At 36.6% G+C, this 25,688-nt stretch overlaps 1 protein-coding gene across 2 annotated transcripts; it reads left to right on the forward strand.

Moving 5' to 3' along the window:
* KATNBL1 (katanin regulatory subunit B1 like 1) lies at nucleotides 1-23,950 on the forward strand. Of its 2 annotated transcripts, none has more exons than XM_026664561.2 (10): nucleotides 1-800; nucleotides 10,111-10,238; nucleotides 13,822-13,862; nucleotides 14,631-14,910; nucleotides 16,466-16,584; nucleotides 17,238-17,288; nucleotides 17,369-17,458; nucleotides 18,122-18,211; nucleotides 19,239-19,332; nucleotides 22,735-23,950. In XM_026664561.2, the coding sequence occupies exons 2-10, from the start codon at nucleotides 10,125-10,127 to the stop codon at nucleotides 22,765-22,767; spliced, it is 912 nt and encodes a 303-aa protein (XP_026520346.1). In that variant the 5' UTR covers nucleotides 1-800; nucleotides 10,111-10,124; the 3' UTR covers nucleotides 22,768-23,950. The 2 variants fall into 2 exon arrangements, with proteins under 2 accessions (XP_026520346.1, XP_087807857.1); XM_087951731.1 differs by lacking the exon at nucleotides 1-800 and adding an exon at nucleotides 1,059-1,179.
* The last annotated feature ends 1,738 nt before the right edge of the window (nucleotides 23,951-25,688 follow it).

Genomic DNA, 25,688 nt, shown 5'->3' on the forward strand with positions numbered 1-25,688 from the left:
GTCTTCTCTCTCTCCATCCCCACCCCATCGGATTTTGGAGTCACTATGAGCACTCCTGCCACCCTAAATTTGGGGTTCTGCATTGGCTGTCTGGACGAATGTGGGGGAAGGGAAGGATTTGCCAGCGTATGGGGATTACTCATCCACTCAGGACGCTGAGCAAGTGCTGCAACGCGATACTATTAAAGGAAAAAAAATGCAAACTAGCCCAGTGAGAACACTGCAGGGAACGGTGAAGAGAAGCAACACGTATTGGCAGCGACCTACAGAGGCTTTCGAACCAGTCTGACCGCAGGATTACCAAAACAACCAGCCCAGCCATTTGGCCGGCCCAGCCATTCACTTCCAGTTCGTGCAATCCAATAGAGCGATATACCTGTGGACTAGAGAGCTACAGCACGGAAATCAAGAGGCAAGCGCCTTCTCTAGGGCTTTCTAAGCACCTGGAAGGAGGAGACCAGGCGCAGAGTAAAAGGAGTGCGTGTGTGTAAAGGCTCTGCTCCCCATTCTACAACCAAAGCCCGACGCTAACCCACAGGAGCCAAAAACAGCTTCTGCGGTGCGAGAGCACGTCGGAGAAAGAGGTGGGGAGAGAAACGGCGGTGTCTCGTTGACAGTCCCGCCTGTCCGGACTCCCCAGTCCCAGCATGCAACGCGCCGCAGTTTGAATGGCGCTGCTGGCTGCGGCGAGTGGGCCGCGGTGTTAGGACGCCAGCGCCGCTGCTGCCAATTCCACGGCTGGCATCGGAGTCCCGGGCAGCGGCGGAACCCCTGGCGCGCTGGACCATGAGCGGCAGCAGGTGAGCGAAGGCCGTTGCCGAGCGCTTCTCTCGAAGGGGCGGCGGCCACGCTGCTGCATTCCGCGCGCTCGGCTACGCAGGCCGGGCTCAGATTCTAAACCGGGGTTGCGGCTTCGGGAATGGGGCGATGGTGCCCTTTCCTCGGCGCCCTCCGTTCTTTGCTCTTCCCGGCGTGGGGTGGTGGCTTTTTCTTTCTTTTTCCTCCCTGGGCGCCTGCGAGGAAGAAGGCCCACCTTTTGCTGCCTCTGTTGGCAGGAGCGTTCCTGGGCGGGGATGAAGTTGGCTAGTCTCTGCCTGCCTCTGAACCACCACCCCCTTAAGTGGTGCTTGTTGGGAAGACTGCACCTGCGCCGGAATGCCCGAAGAAGTAATTCCCCTGGTAGGAATTCTCTCAGAGGTCTGGCTTTGAAATAGAGGAACGTCTTAATACCGTCGGTTTTAGTCTTTCCATTCTCATAGCTGCTAAGTCTGAAGAATGAAAAATGATTCCAGTTGTTCTGGCTTTCTTTCAGGCTACTTGGCTTTGTTTTCAGAAGAAGCATATGGCCTTTAGATCCACATAGTCTCTTAAAGCTGACTTTCTGCCACTTAACAAGACTGAAGTCTTATTTGTCTGAGTAGAACCAGCCTCTGAGTAAGCATATTTAGGAGTGCATTGGTGTGACTTTTCAGATCCTGTGATCATTTATGAAATTTTGCTACCTCTTTGTATTGCAAAATTCCACTCTGTCCAAAATCTTTTTTTTTTTCAAAGCAAAAAGCAGCTATGGGTTCTTGATGTTGAGAATTTAAATCTGTAAATATTGTTATTAATTGAGTAGTAATTTAGGTAGAGGATAAAAGGCCCTAGCTTACTTCGGGTTATTTGAAGACTATCTGCACATGGGATTTCACTGCTTAATAGTGAGATCAAAGTGGAAATGCTACTGAAGATAAGTTACAAGTCTGAAATGTTGCTAAATTACTAGAGCTGAAGGCCAATCAGCATGGCCTATAAAGATACTGGGACATGTAAGTCATAAATAGTGTCAGTTTGATCTAGTGGTTAGATCATCAGGCTAGAAAGCTGGAGGCTGAGTTCAAGTCTGGCCTTAGCCATGAAAGTCAGCTGGGTGACTTTGGGCCTCTTTAAGCCCAACTTACACACAGTAATTGTTTTGGGGAAAATAGAACAATGCATTGGATGTTTGCTTCCTTGGGTTATATGTAAAAATGGGATACAAATAAAATAACCATATCTGCAATAGTGACAGTATGACATAGTGCAGAATATGAATTATACCAGTCTCCAGAATTCCCTCTTGGTCTCTAAAAGAGAGACCATGTGTCATAAAGAGAAAAAAGACCAAGAGGTAGAAATAGCAAACAAATGCAAGAGGATATGCTTTTTGGAAAACCAATTAGGTACATTTCACAATATTTAAAGTAGTACCTCTTTGCACCTGACACCAATAGATCAACTGGAGCTGTTACTGAAGTACCATAAAATAAGATCACCTCTCTGAAAGGCTCCATAGGAGGAGTTTTCTCATAATAGAGACTGATTATTTAGCTGCTCTTTAAGCAAATTCTTGTTTTCAGGTGGGCTACTAACTGCTTTTTTAAAGCAAGATTGCTTATTGTAAATGACCCTAAGGGCCAAATGGTGATGTATAGATTTTCTACAAATAAAATATTTTCCCTTAATTATTCTGCTTCACATCTTAAAGGCTGGTAATAGATATATAGAATATAATCCTTTTAAGCCACTTTACAGCAAGGCTTGAACATATACCACATCACTTTAATTTTGTTGACTTCTTAGAATATAGTGTTTTAGTACTAGCTAATTCTACATGTAGGTCCAGAGAATGACATTTTATATGTGTGGGTATTATCTAGATACCTCTTGCCAATTCCAGTGTATTTGCCAAATATTTTTCCTTCATTTCAGAAGCTCAAGGTAGCATACACTGTATATCATATTTTTCTTAGCTGTTCTTCTCCTCTCCGCACACATTTTGTATATACAGAGATATTGACTGATCCGGACAATGTGGACTTCTTTTTTGTATCTGATTATTTACTTTATATCATTTTTAGTTTGCTTTCTATCATTCCAAAGATTTGAGTCGTTGTAGCTTACCATTTTGTGTGAATCAGGCTCAATTATTAGTGATTTCATGGACATGTCCATATAATTTCCTAGTATATTCTTACAGGATTTTTTTTTTAAAAAAACCTGCAGTCTAGTCCTGGAATTCTGGTGGTATCTTATCTTAGTACTAACTAATTCAGATCCTCTGATTTTTCAGATCAGCCAAGTGCTGCCAAAAAAACCAGGTTTTTTTTTAAAAAAGACCCAGTCAAATATTATGTGGGAATTGAAAATAGTACTGTAATACCCCCTAGATATGTTGCAGTACTGTTTGTATTTATCCGAGAATGAGGTCCTTTGACTTTAGTGGGACTTTTGATCATCTATGCACTTCTGTCACTCTTTCCTAAGAATAACACAGTGGATTTCTGGATAAACTTGGATAGAATATTTTGCTAGCTGAAGATTCTGTTTCACTGTAAGAGATCAATAGATGTGCTTCATTTTTATTAAGGGAAAAAAAGCATAAAGATTTTACTGAACTAAAGCTTGTAATAGCTATCGTTTGAACCCTTATGCAGTTCAAATGATTAAAACTAGGAAAAAAGAGGGTTGCCTTATCTTTGAGCAAAGTCTACACTAGTGTTCCTAGAGACAGAGACAGGGTCTCCAGACATGCAAATTAGGCATTATGGAATACAAGGAGTAGTAACTAGGAGCTGACCCAAGCTTAGTGGGAAGAAGGAACAAACAAATTCCAGATTCTAAAATCAAAACTGTTTCTATCCTGTACAATATGCACAAGTCATTTGGCTTGTGGAGTGCAGAGTAAATCAATAATGAAGTTAGCAATAATTAAACGTGCTGTATTAGAAACAAAGATAAATTGGATAAGATTAGCTAGTATTGAGAGGAAATTTATCCTTGGATGGTCCTACAGTGAGGATGTGAAATCCTCTTTCTCCTTATGGTTTAACAGATTAAAGTCAGCTTTTTTCTATTTCTGTATTGTAGAAAAATAATTTAGCTTTGATACTCCTTTTTCTTTTTCAGGAGTTTGTCGAATTATTTTTGACATTATTTAGAAAATAATTTTAATCTAATAATAATTGATATCTAATATATTTCATGTGGAAACATTAATAATTCATACCTTATTTTAACTGTCACAATAACTAATAGTAATTCCCCAAGTGGCTCTAGAAAAATATCTGGCTTTTTTCACACAATTAAAGCATTCTCTATCAATTCTTGAGTTGACACAAAACAATGCTGACATAAAATGTGCTGTCCCTGTTGGCAAGCCCTATCCCGCTTTTGCATTTGTTATGAATTAGGGCTGATTTATTTTACTCAAGAGTGTGAGTACACTACTTGTTGATGGGAAAGTGATTGATTTCCCTACTCTCTGCCCCATCTTTGCTCCCTTCCTCAGCATGTCTCTTGTCAAAGTGGCCTGCATCATGAATTGGGTGAGTCGCTCCATTTGGGCATCTTCAAAATTAAAAATATGTGAAATAAAGAAATACATGGAAAGACAACAAAGCAGAAATTGTCCTAGAAGGAAGGGAGAGAGAACTGGCTATGAATTATCTGCTGGGAGTTGGATGACATAAATTTAATAAATGATTGTATAAATATATAACATATATTACTCCTGGTGACTGCCTAGACTATTCCCTGCAGTTTTCTTGATAAGATTTTTGGAAGTGTTGTTGCCATTGTCATCTTTCTAGTGCTGATAGTGACTGGCCCAGAGTCAACCTTTGTATGTAAGGCAAGATTAGAACTCATGGTCTCCTGGTTTCTAAGCCTGATATCTTAACCATACCAAATTACAAATAATAATAAATGTAGCATGGGAAAATGGAAATATACCCTCTACTTTGCCAAAGTAATTTCTGATTCATTGAAAGCCTATAGAGAAATTTGTTAGAGAATTGATCGGTGGAGTGAAGGGGAAAGAAGGCAACAGTTATGAAAGGATCTCAGAAGCATCAAACAATAGAAAAGGAATAGCTGGCTAATGTTTTGAGGAAAGTGCATGCCTCTACCTCCTAGCATTTCAAAAAAGAAAAGAAAACCCCACTTGGTACAGAAGAGGTCACCAGACTTAATAGGAAAATGAAGAAGTGAAAGAAACGTAACAAGTGGACAGATTTTATATACCACAGAGCAGTGGTGGGACACAGGTACTCCTCAATTTATAGTCACAATTAGGACTGGAATCTAGGTAGTTGAGTGAAGTGGCTGTTAAGCCAAGTGTCACATTATTTCACACATGACGATTTTGCTGAAATACTGAAATCCCGACACTCCTGGTTGTGGTTGTTAAGCAGTATTGTCAGCCTCTGAGTGGAGAGATACTTGTGCATGACCTGCATTGGACCTTCCAGGGCCTGCCCCAACCTGATGCATGTCATGGCTGGAAGTGCTTTACAAGCTGTAAAGCACCCTATCTGAGTCTGTCATAATTCCAGACCATTGTTGAATGAATGGTGATGTTGAGGACTATCTGTAGTATACTTTTAAAGAGGAAAATGCTACTTTTGCCCTAGTACACCAAGCTAAATCCAAAAACACTAGTGGATTTCTAAAACTTAGCATTCAGATAAACCAGCCATCAACAGGCACAGATATAGACCATTATTTAGATACCATTCAAAAAAGGCAATATAGCGCTTAGCAACAGCAATAGCACTCATATACCATTTCATAGTGCTTTGTATAACACTCTCTGGGGCGCTATACAAATGTCAGCATATTGCCCCAACAATCTGGGTCCTCATCTTCTGAGGTTGGTACCTCAGAAGATTGGAAAACTGAGTCAACCTTGAACCAGTCCAGATTGAACTCCTGGCTGTGGGCAGAGTTAGTCTGCAATACTGCATTCTAACCACTGTGCCACCATGTCTCCAATATAAAGCTAAGAAGGAATCAAAACAATCAGAACATATCCTATCTAGTGGCCAACACCCAGATAAGCAGGGATTAATACCAGGCAAACAATCTAGTAGAAAATACCCCAATCAAGGAGAAAACCACATCTTCTATCAACACTGTAAGGCAAGCTAGTGTATATAAATAGGGAGCTAACTTGATATTCACTTGAATTAATGATGTTACTGTTTGGGTAATGAAATGTCTGTAAACAAACAACCATGCTCAGAGGGCACCAAAGACTATATTGCTTGCTTTATGACAAGCCAAAGAATTAATGAATTAATTATGTTACTGTTTGGGTAATGAAATGTCTGTAAACAAACAACCATGCTCAGAGGGCACCAAAGACTATATTGCTTGCTTTATGACAAGCCAAAGAACTTACTAAAGTAAAGTAATAAATCAAAGGAACTTCTGAATTAAAGACATCAACATTATCTTTTTTTTTTTAGTTCTAATGTGATTCAAGTGAACACTGTTGTTAGAGACAAATATTTTTGTTATAATTGTATAGTCTTTATCAAGTCTGGAAAAGCCTATAAGACCTATTAAATATAAAATAAATATTTTGGCAGTATTGTGTTCAAGTGTTCTGATCAAGTGATAGTTACTTTACATAGCTTTGGCCTTGGAGGAAAAAGATCTGTGTGGGATTTTCCTTCCTTATTGCTTTCTTTCTGTCTTAAATCCATAATTCATATTAAACCACAGTTATCAAAATCATAGTTGAAAAAAGGTCCACAACTTGTTCTTTATGATGTTGATGATTTTACATAAAATGCTAATCATTCTGACTCTCAAAATGGGGTACATCTAATAATGAAAGCTTATGAATTTGCAGATAATTCCAACTAATGACAGTTAAGTAATTGTAAAATAATGACTTTACCTATTCTGGTAGTTATTCTGTTGTATGAGAAAGTGAGATTGCTAAAGTGCCATCCTGAAACAACATAGTAGATTGCAAAACTGCAATTACACAAATAAATTGTTTCAAAAACCCATTCCAGAAAAGTAATTTAATGTGAATATAGACTGCAAATGTGTTCATATGTTCAAATGTGAACATAGGCATTAAATCTGGTAGATTACTCATGTAATAACTGATAGTTTTAACACAGTTAAGTAGATTGACTAGACAAGTCTTAATTACTGACTAGGAATAGCTGCATTGTATGTAGCAGCCACATGAATGTACTGTAAAAGAGACCATATGTAGCAAATGAATACAGCATGGCAGAACAAGCTGTCTACCTGTTTGTGATTTGGGGAGAATAAGGCTTTAGTGATATTTAATCATTGGGGGGTATGTATATATTATTGCTTGGTAATATAGGTTTAAAGGAATTATTGATAAAGGCTTTTCTATCCTTAAAACGTATCAGCCATTCCATATGCTACAGGTAAGCCAATCTTCCCTTACCTGGTATCATCCAGTTATCTTCTCTGGGAGATTATAGAAATTGAAGCCTAATGCAACTAGAGTGTCCCACATTGGGGAACAGACAATAGATGACTCTGTCCTTTATTGATGTAATATTAGGATACCTTTTTATCAATTGTTCTTTAATTATGGTACTTAAGCCAGATTTGAGCATGTAAAAATAATGGGGTAAAAAAAATCAAATCACTTCAGGTATTTCAAATAAGATAGTGCTATGAAAGCCAAATCATGGATTTAACTGCTGTTGATTACTTGATCTCCTCAGCTTAAATAAAGCAGATGGCCTCCAGTGTTACAACATGTTTGATTTCTATGTAAAACATGTCTACCCTGTTTTTCAGACTTGTAGTTTAAAAGATGCAATGTAATATTGCATAGCAAAAAATAAGGGATGAGAAAGGGAAGACAAGACTATTTGGAAACCGGTTTTTAATTTTTTGGCTTTCTTTCTAACCATAATAGTATAATTCTCAAATACATCCTATATTGCTGGTCTAAAGCTTTTAAATAATGGAGATGTTGGTCTCTCAGCGACCCCATTAGTAGACTTATCTCTCTTTTCCCTATTTTCTGGTAGGCTGTTTGCTGGCTGATAACCCATATCAGGAGAGCAGTTGGTGACTATTTTTCTAACACAGATGCAGAGTGAGAGTGGGTTGCAATTTAAATAGTGCAGAATGCCGGAAGGTTCAGACCTCAACTGTAAAGGGAAAAATATTTCAAGAATCACTACTAAGCTCTCACAATGAATAATAATTAATACAATCCAGAGATATAGAGTGAGGGGGAAATCGGGGGCTGTATTTTGCAGCTAGGTATGCTGTCAATCCCACATTAGTGCTGTGGGACATTTAGTGGTTTCAGGGCCAGAGTTCACCAAGCTATTTGTGTTGCTCACCATCAGAGCTAGAAAGGATTGTTTTAAGCCATCCTGGCCTATCCTTTGCTATGTGAAGGACTCACACTACATGTCTACCTGCTGCCTGAAAAATATCCAGAGAACGGTTGTGGAGCTTTTTTACTGAAGGAAGGAATACAATGCTGAGGAGAAGAACCATGTTTATCGCAATGATCTATAGATGCCTAACTCTTTAAGACTGCACCCTAGATGAACCTTTTTGAAGATAAGTGAGGGCTTTCTCATTGTTTTGGCTGTGATGGGATTAAAAGGGCTATTGCTGCAGTAGAAACCTGATGTGCCACAGCCTGGGCTGATTTAATTTTATATATGCAAATGGGAGAGCAGCAAACAGCAGAGGGGAATGTGTGAGTTTACAACAGGAAAGGCAGAGGTAGCAGGCAGGAGTGCTTGCAACTTTATTTCATTATTGTTATATCACTAGAAATGTTCCTAACCGTGTTACATGCTACAGTTTGCCTAGCTCTGTGGCCCCCAACATTTTGGGCACCAGGGACTGGGTCCAGGAAAAAAGAGTTTTCCGTAGACCAGAGGGGGCATGGTTTTGTGTGCTGCCAAGCATCTTGCAGATAGGGCTCTGCTTGTTTGCGCGGCTTGGTTTCTGGCATGCTGTGGACCTGTGCCACCTGGGGATTGGGGACCCCTGGCCTAGCTCATCAATGGCAAACTTATGATGTGTGTCAAAGGTGACATGTCACACCAACACTTGACAACTTTCTAAAAAGCACAAGTCTGAAAATGACTTTGTTCTATTTGTATTTCATGTTTGTAACCATTTAATGTTTCTTTATATAATACATAGCACTCATGATTGGCCTATATTTTTTTATATAAATATGCAATAACGGGGAGCAGAGTCAAATTAGGCATTTTCTGAATTTTTGCCATGGTGAGCAAAAGGTTCGTCATCACTGGCCTAGTTCCTTATTGATGCTCAATATTCAGAAGCTTCTACCTAAGGAAGTGGCCCTCTTTGCTTACTTTGCTAGTTGAGAAATAACCAACAAGTACATATTATGAACATTAAGGTAAATAGGGCCAGAGTTTACAATAAAATTTAAGAAATAGCTTTTACAGTTTAAAATTTTATATCTTAAAATATCTAGAGAATAATTACAGTGCACAGTACAGTCTATAGTATGATCTGGTTACAATATTATGCACAATTAGTAAAAATACATAGTTAACCATAATTTTAATACTATACAGGATATTCAGTTCTATTTTAACAATCAGGTTTAGAGTGTAATATAGATTGTACCATATCCTTTCTCTGTATTACCCAAAATGCGACATTAAAGTATTTTTTCCCTTTGAGATTAAATCTGGTAGAACTTGAATTTAAAGCTGAGAAGTGTTCTGGGGATATTTTTACAGCTATCTGAGAACAAATTGTTTTCATAATCCAATATTTACAGAAGTTTCACTTTATTGCTTTTTAGACAGATTTGTTCATTATTATAAGCAATATTACAGGAACATGTCAAATATTGCTAAGAAAGTTTAGATGTGAGCTGAATCCAAACTTAATCATATTCTTAATGTTGTACTAATGAATGGTACTTAAAAGTAAATTTTCTGCATCAGCACTTGTATTTCCCAATTCCAGGTTTCTCTTTTGGGGGAGGATTATTGAGCATATAATAAAGGTAGTCCTTGACTTACCACCACAATTGAGTCCAAAATTCCTTCGTTAATGACTTTTGCTCCATTTTTATGACCTTTCTTGCCGCGGTTGTTAAGTGAATCACTACAGTTAAATTAGTAACACTATTGTTAAATGAATCTGGCTTCCCCATTGACTTTGCTTGTCAGAAGGTCACAAAAGGTGATCATGTGACCCTGGGACACTGCAACCGTTATAAATATGAGTCTAAACATGATAATTAATATTAAGATTGTAAATTAATTCTGTCTCCAAAATTAGGAATTGTGGAGATTATGGCATCTGAAGCTCAAAATGTTAGAAAACGGAACCTGTTATGTATTGAGGGTCGTCCTATTAATCTCCCTAAGAAAAGGAGCTCTCATTCCCTTAATGAGAATATGAAGGAGGTAAGCTTTTCGTATATTATTTGTCTAAATCTTACCTTGTGTATTTGAATACTAGTTTTAAAAACTAATACGTGTCATTTTACTGTTCAGTAAATATATATTGTGAGAGAACTGCCATTTATAAAGAATCCTTAATCTTATTAGATAGCAGCAAATGAATTGATTTGGATACACTAATGGATAGCTGGTGCTGCTTGGTTACTTGAATAAGGAGATCTGTGGAGAATTCTGGGGATTTAGATTAGACAAGGAAGAAAACTATCCTGAAAGAAAACATTGATAAACCACATCAAAAAGAGTGATGTCCATTAAGCCATTATGGCCATTAATTAAGCCATTAGCTATTGTGTCCATTAAGCCATTAGAACTCAGCTTTAAAGAGAATTTTTTGATATATCTACAATATAATGGAAATGTTTTGTGAAATAAAATATTTGAATTCTATATTCTATATAATTCAAGTATATATTGAATTCTACTGTATAATGCAATATTAATGCAATATCAGGGGTTTTCAATTCAATTGTATAGAACGTGAAAGGATATGTGTTTGCGTTTTATTTTTATAGTTATAATTTACACTGAAGATGGCATTTAATTTTGTACGAAGTGCAATGACAATAAAATAAACTAAATATTTTATTATCTCTGAGAAAATGAAGCATATGTTAGTAGTCTTCTCTAAAAGATAACATAGTAATCTTTATGTTCACTTTGAGATTTGGAATAGAGACTATTTTAGGGAAAGTGGAAATTTACCTTTACTGGGTAAAACAGATTTACCTGTACATTAAACTATAGTAAAGTCTTTTGCCTTAGAATCATACATAAACTCATTTGCTATGATTTGACATTTTTCTGTGGATGCAACTACTATATATGACTTGTGGAACAGCCCATTAACAGATAAGATGACCCTCAAATTATTAACCAAAATACTATGAAAAATGTACTTCCCATGAATAAGCTGACCATTGAAATTTTATCATGTTTAATTTTTTATAATTGGCTTACCCACGGGTGGCAAAGTTTTCATGGTATTCGGGTTAAAAATTTGAGGGTCGGCTTATCTGGAAGTATAATAAGGGTACTTCAAAAAAATGGTACCATATATACTCGTGGATAAACCCTTCCCTGGCTAAACTGAAGCCAATTTTAGGGTGTATTTTGGGATGTAGCATTCTCAGCTTACCTCTAAATATATACCATAGTGCGAAATCAAGTAAGTGCTGCCATAAATTCACAAGGATTTTATTGATTACTTGTGATTTGTTCCATTTACAGTATAGTATTTATTGAATTTGGATAATTTATTTACTTATTTATAACATATATAACTCCATATATATCACTACAATCCAAGGACTGTCAGCAGATTCCATGATATGAAAAATTGTTCAATGGATGAAAACTGGGTTTTCCAGAGATATCTGTAGATACGATTTTTATCTTGAGTTGCCCAGCCAGAAGCAAAAGAGGTTTTAATTTAGTAGTTTCCATTAAAAAGGGGAAACAGTTTTTTCTAAAACCTTGCTGCTCTGGAGAGTTCTCCATTCAAGATTGTTCAGAGCACAACGGGAGGAATATATAGAAGAGATAGATGGATGGATGGATGGACAGATAATACATAGAAGAGGAGGAATATATACATAAGAAAAAGAATTGCTTTCTGTCAATAGCAATAGATCTTAGCAGAGTCATGCTCACTAATATAGATTATAAAAAGTGATAAGATTATTATTCTACAATTGAAGTTTCTGAATTACATAACTATAAAGTAATCTAGGAAAAAATGGAACTATAGAAAAAGAAACACAAAATGGTAGTACAATTTGAAAATATTTTGGGGACAAATAGGCTGGGATGCTGGCACTTCCTGTTAAAGATTATCTTACGTTCTTAATTCCCCTAAACTACAAATGTTAACCATTAATACATCAATAGTTTTCTTTAAGTTTCTAAAAGGCTTCTTTTGCACATTTCACCCACCCCAATAATTTATTATACTATAATAATGCTAGAAATTTCTTTGATTCATGGTTTATATCTTGAAATGTTAATGAATCCAACTATATGATGTAATAAAACCCAAAGTCTAGAAATGAAAAGAGTTTATACTAATGCAACCCATATTATAGATTATATTATAGATTCTGAATGCTCACCAGTAGTGCTTTTGTAAAATGAAGAAGTTAAAATGCAATGTTACTAATCTCAAAGTGTCCATACCACAGATTGTAAATTAAATTGAAATGTTTTTAACTTGTGAACATAAAGGTGGCAAACAAAACGTTGCTTATATTGATAAAAGGCCTTAGAGCTAAAAATGCCACGTGTCCTAAGCTATTTTGTAAAAAAACTGAATTACAGATCAGAATATTAAATATTAAAGCATCTATTTATTCCAGGGGTGTCAAACTGGTGGGCTGAGGATTGAGGGCCGAATGCGTCACGTGCAGGCCATGTCCACCACAGCTCTGTGAAGGGGAAAAAATGCCGTGAAACGTCACGTGACAGCAACCTGGTGCCACGAGTTTGACACCTGTGATTTATTCAATCATCTACTAGTTTCACAATAAATACTAGCTAAGTTGATATTCTGAAGAAAGCCACATGCTGTATTTTTAAGCCATTGGTACAGAATGTAATAAATTCTTAATTGTTATATAATGATTTTAGTAAGACTTTTTCCCTAATGTCAAAAATGACATCGTACTCCTGATCGTAGTACAAAGTTTTCTTATATTTCTGATGTCATAATCTCTTCTGTCCTCCTGGATGTCATAATATCATGTATTTCAGTTAAATAGTCAGGGTTGTCATTGGTAATTTCACTTTTCTGAAGCCAAAACTAATTTGATTTTCTCCAAATACTATCAAATCTAAGTGAAAATGCATTTTAAAATATGTGTGATGACCCGGGACATGGCACAAAGGCAACATAGTCAGATAATCAGTAAGAGTCCCTTTATTAACTCCAACTTTGCCCCCCAATGTCCTGGTTACCTTCTGGGCTGAACAGAACTCTCCCAGGAACAGCCTTTGGCTGCAGAAAATCAAGTCCAAAACATGGTCAACAAAAACTAACTATAATTCCAATCAAGGCAAGATGAAATAATTAGTCTGGTAGGGCAAGAGAAGGAATTCAAGATGTGAAGGAATGGCAGTAATTCAACACAAGATAAACTCACATTTGTTCCCAGCAGATTCCGCACTCAGCTTGCATCTCTTTTAAACACTCATTCCCAGGTGTGGCTAGTGAAGGGAATCAGGGCCCTTTCCTCCCCTATAAGCCATGCAACCCACGTTGCTCTCCGTTCCTCCCTGTGTGTCCTAGAATGAAGAGGGGCTGGGCCTGGGTCTTCCTCTGAACTCCCTTGTTCTATTTCTCCCCTGCTCTGCCCAGCTGGACTTTGCCCTTCCCCAGTTTCCTCCACAGCCAACAGAGCCACACTCACATTCCCTGTCAGCTGTTCATCTTCCTCCTCGGATTCAGACTCCAACAGGGGCATGACAATATGGATGAAATAAGGTATTACTATTAGTGTTGTTCTTGGTAACACTTTTTTATATTTATTTCTAGGATAAGGAATCTACAAAACATTTGGCTTCTTGCACAAGCAGGTAAGAACTACCTTGGTTGATTGATTGTGAGAAAAGAAGACTACTGCGTTTAGATCCTGATTTAAATAATTAATTGAAACTATTGAAAGAGGGCATTTTTGTGCAGGTTCCTTAGAACTAAATGCTGTTAGCATCTTTGGCATGCCATCATGAGCTGAAATGGTTTTTTGGTCTCATTCCATCTCTTGGTGCTCATCTCTAATTAGGATAAAAATAGCATTGTCCTAATGTCAGAGGCATCTAATAAAACTGATTTGTCACACCAAAGGAAGTCTCCTGGTTATGTAAATTGGTCTATAAGGAACTTAATTTCCACACCTCTACTTGTTTGGTGGTTGACTATAAGGAAAAATAATTAACCAACCGAAACTGCTTATACTGTTCCAATTCCAGGGGCCTCTGTTTGTAACTGCTGAGCTATCTATGTAGAGCAATTTGTCAAAAATAATGCCAATCTTTTTTGGATCAATGTATTTCACACATTTTTACAGGGAGGTGATTGTGAATAGGATACTTTTATTGCTGTATCTATTCTTATTTTTCCTCAACTTTTTAATGTCCTGGGGGAGAGATATAAGCATAAATAGTTTTAGGAGGTAATGCTTCAAATAGCGTTTCCCATGCCAGATTTGAAGTAAAGGTTCATGTCTAATAGTATTCTTATAATGAATGCAAGATGGCACAAAAGATTCTAAGATTGCATGTGACTTTATATGTTGCTTGGATGTTTTATATTCAGACTTTAAATGAACTTTCTTGTTCTTGCAGAACAACAGTTGGACAAACGCTAACCAGCCCTCATCCTCTGTTCAAAGTAGCATATTGTAGAAGAAAGGCTCACTACTATTCTCCAAAGCCTTGTTTCAGAAAGAAACAGCTCCCTAAAGTTAGAGGCCGTGACATGGCAAATAAGGAAAATGAACTAGCCTGTGCAGGTAACCTGCCAGCCGAATTCCCTCCTAATGGTCGTACCTTCTTACTGAACTCCAGTGATGCTGGCCGATCTCAAACAGAAAGTTCATCAAAATACAGTGGGTTTTTTTCAGAGGTAAATCAAATATTTTATCTTTTTAAAAATTTAAGTGTAAGCACTGGAACCCTGTTTACCTTCCTCTGTTTTACTGTGCATATTGGGGTTTGATTATTCTTTGCTATGAACTACCTATCACCAAAATCTACTTCAGATTAGAGATTATGAGAACTGGAGAGGAAAGATGTACCAGTGAATAAATGTAATCCACCAGCACAATTATAGAACTGGCTATAACCCATTTTATTAATACCAACATTATTTGATATAGTAACTCAACATTGCAAGATCTAGAGGCTGTCTTGGAATGAATAAGGAAAAGCAAGCTCATACTATATCCTACTGAAACTGTGTTGCTATTTGTACATTAACATAAGTTATCTGGGAACATTAACCCCAATAGTTGTTCTTGACAGAATCATGTTTTCCTAAAGGAGATGATCTGTATCTTAGAACTTCTCTTGGACCCTCAGCTCTTGCTGTTGTAGAAGGTGGAAGTACTGCTGGAGGCGGTATTGCCTGGTGCGCCCTAAATTTACCTATAAACGCTCAATAATAGTAATGTAGGCCTTATCACAGCATAATTGGATTTATTCAATGTGCATTATGTGGAAATGCCTTTGAAGTCAACCTAAAAGCTTCAGATGGTGCAGAACACAGCAACCAAACTGTTAACTTGGAGAACTCTCTACAGCAGAATTATTCCTGCCTTGGCCACACATTGGTTGTCAGTACAAGTATGTTTTCTGGTCCAATTCAGCATGTTTTTCATTAGCTATAAAGCCCTACATAATGTGGCAATGGGATATATCAGGATTAGGATAGGATTCTGTCTATCCAAGCTAGATATCTAGATAGGGACCTTTGAAAATCCCAATCCTCCAAAGTACAGAGGTTTGGCTGGGCATGAAGACTTCTCAGTGATAACCTCCATATTCAGAACCATCTTCCCCAGAGGTGCTTATGGCTCATTCAAAAACAACTTTTGTTTCAACTATTTTTTGGTCTTTAATATGATTGTGGTCAACTACTGATTTACTTATTTATTATTACGTTCGATTTCTTCTGTTTTATTGTTCAGAATACACCAAGATTAGAGCACCATACAAAAATTATAACATACAGAAAATTATAACATACAGAAAACAGTTCAGGGTGAATAGAATGAGTATGTAATTGAAAATCTAATGTAAATGCTTTTTTCCCATTCCATTCCCTTTCTGTTACCACTGCCGGAAAAAAGGCTTTCATGCTGTGACTACATTCTGTCTTTCTTTCAGAAGACAGACAGAATGTGCTGGCTACATAAATTACTATTATTCCAGTAGGTTAATGCAACAACTTTTTTTTTGTTCCTTCATATTATAGAGGAACATGCAAATTAGAGCAATGCCTGTCAACAACTCCTCTATTCTGTGAGCAACAACTGCTTCCATTAATGGAAATACTGTTCTGTGACAATATTTATTTATCATTAAACATCTTGTGTGGACTGTATATAGATATCTTTAATAGATTCAGCAAATAGAAAATTCATAGAATCATAATACTTACACTATTCTTGTGTTTTTAGGTTTCTGAAGATCATGATACGATGGCCCAAGTTCTTTTCAGTAGAAATCTCCGACTGAATGTAGCTTTAACGTTTTGGAAGAAGAAAAGTATAAGTGAACTTGTAGCCTATTTAGTGAGGTAAAGCTTTAAGAAAACTGCTGCTTGCTGAACTGAAGTCACATTGTGTGTTTGGTGTGTATGTGTGCGTTATATGTAGGATTCTTTTTACAAAGAAAAGCCTAGATGGAGACTATGCATGAATCTTATTGATTGGGTGTTCCCTCCAGGAACTGTCCACAACCCAATTATGTTTATATAACAATAACAGTGGACTTAAATGCCAAATCCAGGCTAAACATCTATCTGACTGTGCAAAGGACCACAATAATAACAAACTGATGCATCATTTGAACACCACTGGCACTGAAAAAATAACAATCAATTGCAAAACACAGTTTTATTTGTAACAGTCTATATTCTGCAACTCTTAATACCATCAAACAACATCTACATACTTGGAAAAGTGGATAAAAATATCAAATTCAGTCTAAACATCTGACTATGTGACAAACAATAATAATAATTAATAATGGAATATGAGACCATTATTTTAAAACCTGTGGAAATTCTTCATAGGCTCACTATGCACAGACTTTGTCTGTGTAAAATAATGGAATAAAATCCAGCCATTTCTAATATACTGCCCTTAAGGTATTAATACTACTCTTGTGAAATGTATCAAAGAATTACACAAAGCAATGACTAATGGTGTATTTTCATGATGTTTCTAGGATACAAGATCTGGGAGTAGTTGTAGATTGTCTCCCTGTCCTTACCAGAAGGTAAAAGAAAGATCTAGAGGAAGGGGTTAATGGAGTCTTAAGATGTATAATTTATGCATACTAATAATGCCTTGTTTCAGTTTACAGGAAGGTAAAGCTTATATTTCGGTTGGTTGCTGTGTAGACCTTCTACCATTAGTAGAATTAATCCTTAAAAGCAAATTTGAAGAGTAAGTTTTTTTAAAAAAATCTTTTGTGATTATTTAGAGAATAAAAATAAAAGTTAATGCTTACCTTTTACAGTTTGTTAATCCTTATAAATTCATAGAACAGTGATGTTATTGGTTTCATTGTCCTAACATGCAGGGCAAATAAATGGCCTTTTAAATGTTGCTGAGCTATAAATTCCAAAATCCCAGGCAGGATGGGTTAAAGTAAGGGATGCTAGAAAATCATCTGTTCTGTAACAATTTTATATTTGCACTTAAGTCTTCCTCAGCCTGATTTACTGAGGCTAAAGATGTGCCTCCTGCTATTTATATATTTAAAAACAATCAATTTATGTCAGTTGAATTGCTTAAGCCTGTTTGAATAAAAAAGATTTTGGGAAAACCAAAATCAGTGTTGCTAAACAGAATGACTTGGGAAAAAAATGTTTCTCAGTAATACCTTTGTTGAGTTACACCCATATATCTCAGACATTTTGCCTTCTAAGAAAAAAAAACCTTAATTCTATTAGGAAGAACTATTCTGCTTGTTTCTTCCATTTAATTTAAAGAAAACCTGATTTGAAAGATTTCTTAGTAGTTTGCAATTGTTTTAAGGAATATTTTGCCAATGTTTAAGCAGTTTTCAGAATAAAGTCTTCACTATAATGATTTCTTTCCCTCTAGGTATGTAATTGTTGGTTTAAATTGGCTTCAGGCTGTGATTAAGAAATGGTGGTCAGAACTTTCTGTCCATAAGGATAAGATAGAAGATGGGTAAGTTATTCTTTTTAAACATGCAGTGTGGCTTTTAGTATGGCTTCTAAACTTTTAGCTAGTACGTAAATACATTGGATATTTTTTAATACCTAAAAACTTTCCTGATTAAAAAAAAAACGAGATTTTTTTGAACATACTGTTGGGAACAATTATAAACATGATCAGATTAAATACAGTATTCAAGAAGTTTGATCGTCCAGATCTTTTTGTTTCATTTAGTATTGAAAACTCTGCTATAAAAATGGAGGAACATTTTCTATTAGAACTAAAAAGTATGACTCATTGTAGATTTTCTTGCCTAATCTTCAATAACCTGTTATCTAAAAAAATCACTAACTTGAATAACAATTGCAAAGTAATTTTGTCAATGTGAGATACACATAGAATTCTTCATTTGGTTTATATAGCTATCCATCCATATCCATCATATATGTAACTTTGGGGGGGATTACAGTAAAATAGAAAAAAACAAATACATTATATAAAATAAAAAATATAGCAGTCAGGCAAAAAACAAAAACCATTAACAAAGCCAAGAGATGAGCTCCATCTCACTTCCAGGTCCCAGGCTCTAGCTCAAAACCAAGTTTTTAGGGCCTTGTGAAAAGCCAGTAGGGTTGGGGTCCCTCTAATCTCTGGTGGAATTATATTCCACAAAGCAGGTGCCATGTCAGAAAAGAGCAGCCAACACTTCTTAGCTGACGGCACTCAGTGCTTCCGTTCCTACACAAATAATATATTTCTGATCTTGAAAATACGGCGTCTATTGAAGTCTCTAGCATAATGCAAGAAAAAAATGTATGGAACATAAATTAAAACCTGCTCTAAGGTTGATGGAATGTTGTGATGGCCTTCTCAAATTTCAGTTACAATTATTTAAAACATTTTTTTCTGCATTAGCCAGTAACTTACTAAAGGTACAATTGGTCATATATTTGAAATCTAGATAAGATAGTTACCATGAAACACTGATTGCTTTTTATTTAATGCATTGATATTTCATACTTTTGGCTTTCTTTCTTAGAAATATTCAGATTTTAAAAGAACAATTAAGTATATTGTGGAAACAAGAAAATCATCTTACTTTGGTTCCAGGATATACGGGTAATATAGCAAAGGTAATAGAAATCTATTTGATGATAATATATTTTTAAAATTAATTTATGGTCTTAAGTTTATATAATTTAACTTATAGTGGAATGTACCAAATTTATATTCTTCTGCCCTTCCCTTACTGTGATACTCAAAGTCTACTCTGCAGAGTTAGATTCTCCAGAGCTATGTTGAAGATAGAGAGTCCCTTGGCATGAGCCGAAACCCCATTGTATAACTTTGAAGATAGCCTGTTGAGTTATTTTATTTCTCCATTTGAGGTTAATTATTTGAAATTAACAGTATTTTTCTTTGTATATCAATGCACTCATGTTCAGGCAGATACTGGGCTAGTCGAGCAATCCTCTCACCCCTCTCCCTCTTGTCACTATTGACATAGAAATTGAATCTGGTTTATATGTCTGCTCGTCTCTCTGTCTCTTATCCCTTGGTTATTTTATCTAGTTATTATCTCAATCTTTGCCTTTCATTAAAAAAAATCACTTAAAGTTAACCTCCTTGTTTAGCAGAGAAGAACTATTTTTATTATTTCATAGAACAGTCAGCACAATCATTCTTAGCATTCATAGAATAACCTTTCAAAGGACATCATGTTATCTTGCAGATAATAGAGAATACTATTTCCTGTATTGCAGACAGAAGGCTCTGAGTAGTGTATTTATGTTATTTATACATCAAGGACAGAAATGTATATACACTGCTCAAAAAAAATAAAGGGAACACTTAAACAACACAATGTAACTCCAAGTCAATCACACTTCTGTGAAATCAAACTGTCCACTTAGGTAGCAACACTGATTGACAATCAACTTCACATGCTTTTGTGCAAATGGAATAGACAACCGGTGGAAAGCATAGGCAGTTAGCAAGACACCCCCCAATAAAGGAGTGGTTCTGCAGGTGGTGACCACAGACCACTTCTCAGTTCCTATGCTTTCTGGCTGATGGTTTGGTCACTTTTGAATGCTGGCGGTGCTTTCACTCTAGTGGTAGCATGAGACGGAGTCTACAACCCACACAAGTGGCTCAGGTAGTGCAGCTCATCCAGGATGGCACATCAATACGAGCTGTGGCAAGAAGGTTTACTGTGTCTGTCAGCGTAGTGTCCAGAGCATGGAGGCGCTACCAGGAGACAGGCCAGTACATCAGGAGACGTGGAGGAGGCCGTAGGAGGGGAACAACCCAGCATCAGGACTGCTACCTCCACCTTTGTGGAGAAGGACAGGAGGAGCACTGCCAGAGCCCTGCAAAATGACCTCCAGCGGGCCACAAATGTGCATGTGGCTGCTCAAACAGCCAGAAACAGACTCCATGAGGGTGGTATGAGGGCCCGACGTCCACAGGTGGGGGTTGTGCTTACAGCCCAACACCGTGCAGGACGTTTGGCATTTGCCAGAGAACACCAAGATTGGCAAATTCGCCACTGGCGCCCTGTGCTCTTCACAGATGAAAGCAGGTTCACACTGAGCACATGTGACAGATGTGACAGGGTCTGGAGATGCCGTGGAGAACATTCTGCTGCCTGCAACATCCTCCAGCATGACCGTTTTGGCAGTGGGTCAGTAATGGTGGGGGGTGGCATTTCTTTAGGGGGCCGCACAGCCCTCCATGTGCTCGCCAGAGGTAGCCTGGCTGCCATTAGATACTGAGATGAGATCCTCAGACCTCTTGTGAGACCATATGCTGTTGCGGTTGGCCCTGGGTTCCTCCTAATGCACGACAATGCTAGACCTCATGTGGCTGGAGTGTGTCAGCAGTTCCTGCAAGACAAAGGCATTGATGCTATGGACTGGCCTGCCCATTCCCCAGACCTGAATCCAATTGAGCACATCATGTCTTGCTCCATCCACCAACACCACGTTGCACCACAGACTGTGCAGGAGTTGGGGGATGCTTTAGTCCAGGTGTGGGAGGAGATCCCTCAGGAGACCATCTGCCACCTCATCAGAAGCATGTCCAGGCGTTGTAGGGAGGTCATACAGGCACGTGGAGGCCACACACACTACTGAGCCTCATTTTGACTTGTTTTAAGGACATTACATCAAAATTGGATCAGCCAGTAGTGTTTTTTTTCCACTTTAATTTTGAGTGTAACTCCAAATCCAGACCTCCATGGGTTGCTAAATTTGATTTCTATTGATAATTTTTGTGTGATTTTGTTGTCAGCACTTTCAACTATGTAATGAACAACGTATTTAATAAGAATATTTCATTCATTCAGATCTAGGATGTCTTATTTTTGTGTTCCCTTTATTTTTTTGAGCAGTGTAGTTTGTCTCATAATATCTCTGCATTAGTTATCCCTCACTCTAACTTTGTTAATTGAAATAGAAAAGTTAGGAGTGAGGTTCTACATGCATTCACATGAATACAAAATAGAACTTTCAGCATCATTGGGGAATTAATTATCTGAGCAAATTAAAGAAAAAACCCCTCCAGATTATACTTTTTGCTTAGTGCATCAAATGGGAGATAGAGGATGAAATCTTTGTATGTCAAAGTTATGTTTCTAGATCAGTTTACTTGTTATTGTATAGGTGTTAAATTAAAACCTGAATCAGAGGAACTAAAGGACATGTGAGTTACCAAAATATTTTAGTAATAATGTTAATACATTATGCTAAGCTACAAGTTTAACTATAATTCACTTATGAAATACAACTAGTCATCAACTTATGACCACAATTGAGCCAAACATTTATTTGCTAAGTGAGAAATTTGTTAAGCAAGCTTTGCCCCATTTTACGACTTTTCTTGCCACATTTGTTAAGTGAATCACTGCAATTCTTAAATTAGTAACATGGTTGTTAAGTGAATCTGGTTTTCCCATTGACATTGCTTGTCAGAAGGTCGCAAAAGGGGATCGCATGACTGCGGGACACTGCAACCATCATAAATGTGAATTAGTTATCAAGCATCCAAATGTAAATCACGTGATCATAGGGATGGTTCAACGGCCATAATTATGAAAAATGGTCATAAGTTACTTTTTCCAGTGCCGGTGTAACTTCAACGATCACTAAATGAACTGTTATAAGTTGAGGACTACCTATATACTGGTTGTCCATTCACAAGTAAAACTGTTAATACTACTACTGTTCCTATGTAACACTTCAAATGCTCTGATAATCTTTTTAAACCCTGTACTCAAGCATGGATGTTTTTATTATGTTTCTACAAAGAAATTTCTAAGTAAGAATAGAGATAAACATACAAGTGTTTGCTAAAAGCAGGGTTTCTCAACTTTGGCAGCTTGCCAGATGTGTGGACTTCAACTCCTAGAATTCCTCTGGGTTTTGAACTGTTATGGGTTTTGAACTATTATGGCTGGCATTCAAAGAGAGGTTTGGTGTTATGAATTACTTTTTGAATTAATGTGCATTACTGCTTCTTTTTTTGTTTTTTAGGAAGTGGAATCTTATTTGTTACAGTTGCACTGATATACTTGGAGGACAAAGCCGTGTGTGCACTAATGTGCTTAAACAGAAATAGTCAACAGTAACACTAAGCAAGATACTCTTTCCAAATAATTCCTCATCTGAGGACTGTCTTTGACAGAAGAAGGCTAGACCATTTGATTATTTAATGCAAACACTAAATATACATCTGCTTCACATTGAAGTGGAAAAAAAATCTAACAGGAGCAACTTTTACTTCAGTGAGGTGAAAGTGCACTATGAAAACTGTATGTATGCCTTTGCCGCATTTGGGGGATATTTTCAGTTACCTGGTGAAATCGTGAAAGTGTTTCTTCTACATAACTATAATACAACAAAACTGAATTGTGAAAAGAGTTGAAAACCATTACTAGGAACCACAAAAGACCATTCGCCATAAAGATTTTTTTAAATCATGTTTTTCTTATGAATTATAAAAATGTATTTTCAACTACGTTACAAATTTTGAGTTTTGATGTACTGAATTTCTGAAATGTGTCTGCTATATTAATCAAAATATTAAAGACTGTTTTTGTTGCACTACTGAAAAACTGTATCTAGCAAAGAGGCCTTAACTACTAGAATTGCAAATAGCCAATATGTTAGGATATCATATAGCCAATATATTAAATAACTATATAGAGGGATGGAAATTCCTTTGAAAAACAATCAAAAGTGTTTACACAAATTGTGTACAAATCATTTTGAAACGTTTTGCACACTGAATTATAATGAAGTGGGTTTTCCACTAAATTGACTACTTAAATACCTGTATGACTTAATTATAAGAGTATTAAAATGTAGAACACGGAAAAAGTTAACTGTAAAGATCAACAGAGTAGTGATTCTGGATATCTTGCAGAATTTTAATACTTTTTCTAATATATTCTACTCTTTATAGTTTGAATTAAATTCAGTTTAGTAAATGTACTAATGTTACTGTTTTAAGTTCAGATTTTTCCCACTTCAAAACCTTTTCTGCTGTTCTTTGGATATTTAAAACTCCTAGAAATGTTTACAGCCTGACTAGACTTGTGCGTTTCAGATTTAACAGCGCAGCTGCTACCTCTTCTAACAAATGTTGCTGCAAAGCTTTCAGATGTAGATGCCACATGGTCAAATTCCTAACTTAACACTGATTAAAAAACAAACAAACCAATAAATACAGTACATCCCATGTATAAGTTTTACAGCTGTATTTTTGGTTATTTGTGACATTTTAGGACAGTCTTCTATGGATTACTTGATCATTTGAACTGAAAAACAACTTGATGTGTTTCTAAGATGGCACCTTTGTTTTATATAAGTAGAAAACAGATATTTCCAAATAAAAGTTTAGGAAGTGCCAGCAGTGCACCAAAATGTAAAATGAAATGTTTGTAGCATGCTACCAAAGCTGCTCATTATATTTAATGCTAATCCCACTAATTTTAAATATTAGTTTTATGTATATAAACAACTGCAGGCTGTAAGAGGCCTTATGTAAATTTCCTTATAAAAACAATTCTGAATTGTTAAAATCAAAATTAAAAGTCTAGTTCTGTTGACTTACAGACTCTTCCAGCTCTACAGAATCATTCAAATATTTCATATCTTTATATAAGAGAAAAGCTGTCTTGCTCTTCAACCAACAGAGCTAAAAATAATTTAGGGACTAAATATGTAAAATCAATCATTATTACCATAATGTTTTTAAGGTCTTACTATATGAAATCAGTAGCATCAATAACAGACTGTATAATTCTAAAACATTACTGTACTCATCTGATCAACTAACCTAAGCTAAGTAGCAATTTTATGCTCTTTCACATGGACCTCCTATTTCATAGGCCATTTTGCCTTGATAATTGCTTTTTCTTTTATTCCATTCTACAGAAGGATGGGTAATATAAAGTGGCATTGCAAAAACTAAAGGCTTAAAATAGTTATGAATGAAGTAGACTGAGATTTTGGGATATTTTGTGTATGAGATTTGATTTTTTTTACAAACGCTAAGACATACTAAATGTACTTTACTTTTGTTGCTTTGTTTTCCATTAAAATTGATTTTAAATCATACATCTACACTTTATGCAACATCAGCCCCTAGAAAATGCAACAGGGAATGAGCCACCAATCAGTTATAATGACTTACACATTAGATGTACCTAGCCTCAGTATATGCTGCACCAGTCTGTAGTAAACAAAGGATGAATAAGGTGAAGCATCAGAAGGGTGTGCTTTACAAAGTCATAGGACTGTGCAGCAGTACAGGTAGTTCTCACTTAGTGACCAGAATTGGGATTGGAAATTCAGTCATTAAGTGATGCAGTTGCTAAGTGGGAAATCATATGGCTGTGACTGCTTTATGATTTTAGTTAAGCTTTCCTTTTCCCCCACTCCCCTGCCTTTTGAAATGCTCACTCCAAGCTAGGATAATTACTAAGTAGGGATTTAATATTTCTATTTACATTCATTGGAGAGGGAGGAACTACAAGAAGGTAAGCAGACACACAATGCGGGATGCACATTGAAAAGAATGCAACAATGGACAATATGAGCACATTCCTTGCAATGTATATTCATTGCCTGCTTACTCTTCTTGTAATCTTTCTCCATTCTCTGCTCTGTGAGGTTAAAAAAAAGAAACAGCTCATGTACAGGACAATATATAGGATTGTAATGGTGACAAATGACTGAGGAATGCTGCAAAGATTGTAAAAGTTCAGCTTGGTCAGTTATCTTTTCAACACTGTCAAACTTTAAAATGATTGCTGCACAAGGCAATTGGTAAGCAAAGTTTGCCTGTATATATTCAGTCACCAAAAAGACCAGTCTTAGGGAACAGCAACCACGAAATATTTTTGGAGATCAATTGCAAAGTGATGCACAACTACCGTATTTGCCGGCGTATAAGACGACTTTTTTGCCCCGAAAAACATGCC

This window comes from Notechis scutatus, chromosome 1 (assembly GCF_049901735.1).
Source record: "Notechis scutatus isolate UNSWTSFEM ecotype Mainland chromosome 1, rNotScu1.2, whole genome shotgun sequence".
NCBI lineage: Eukaryota > Metazoa > Chordata > Lepidosauria > Squamata > Elapidae > Notechis > Notechis scutatus.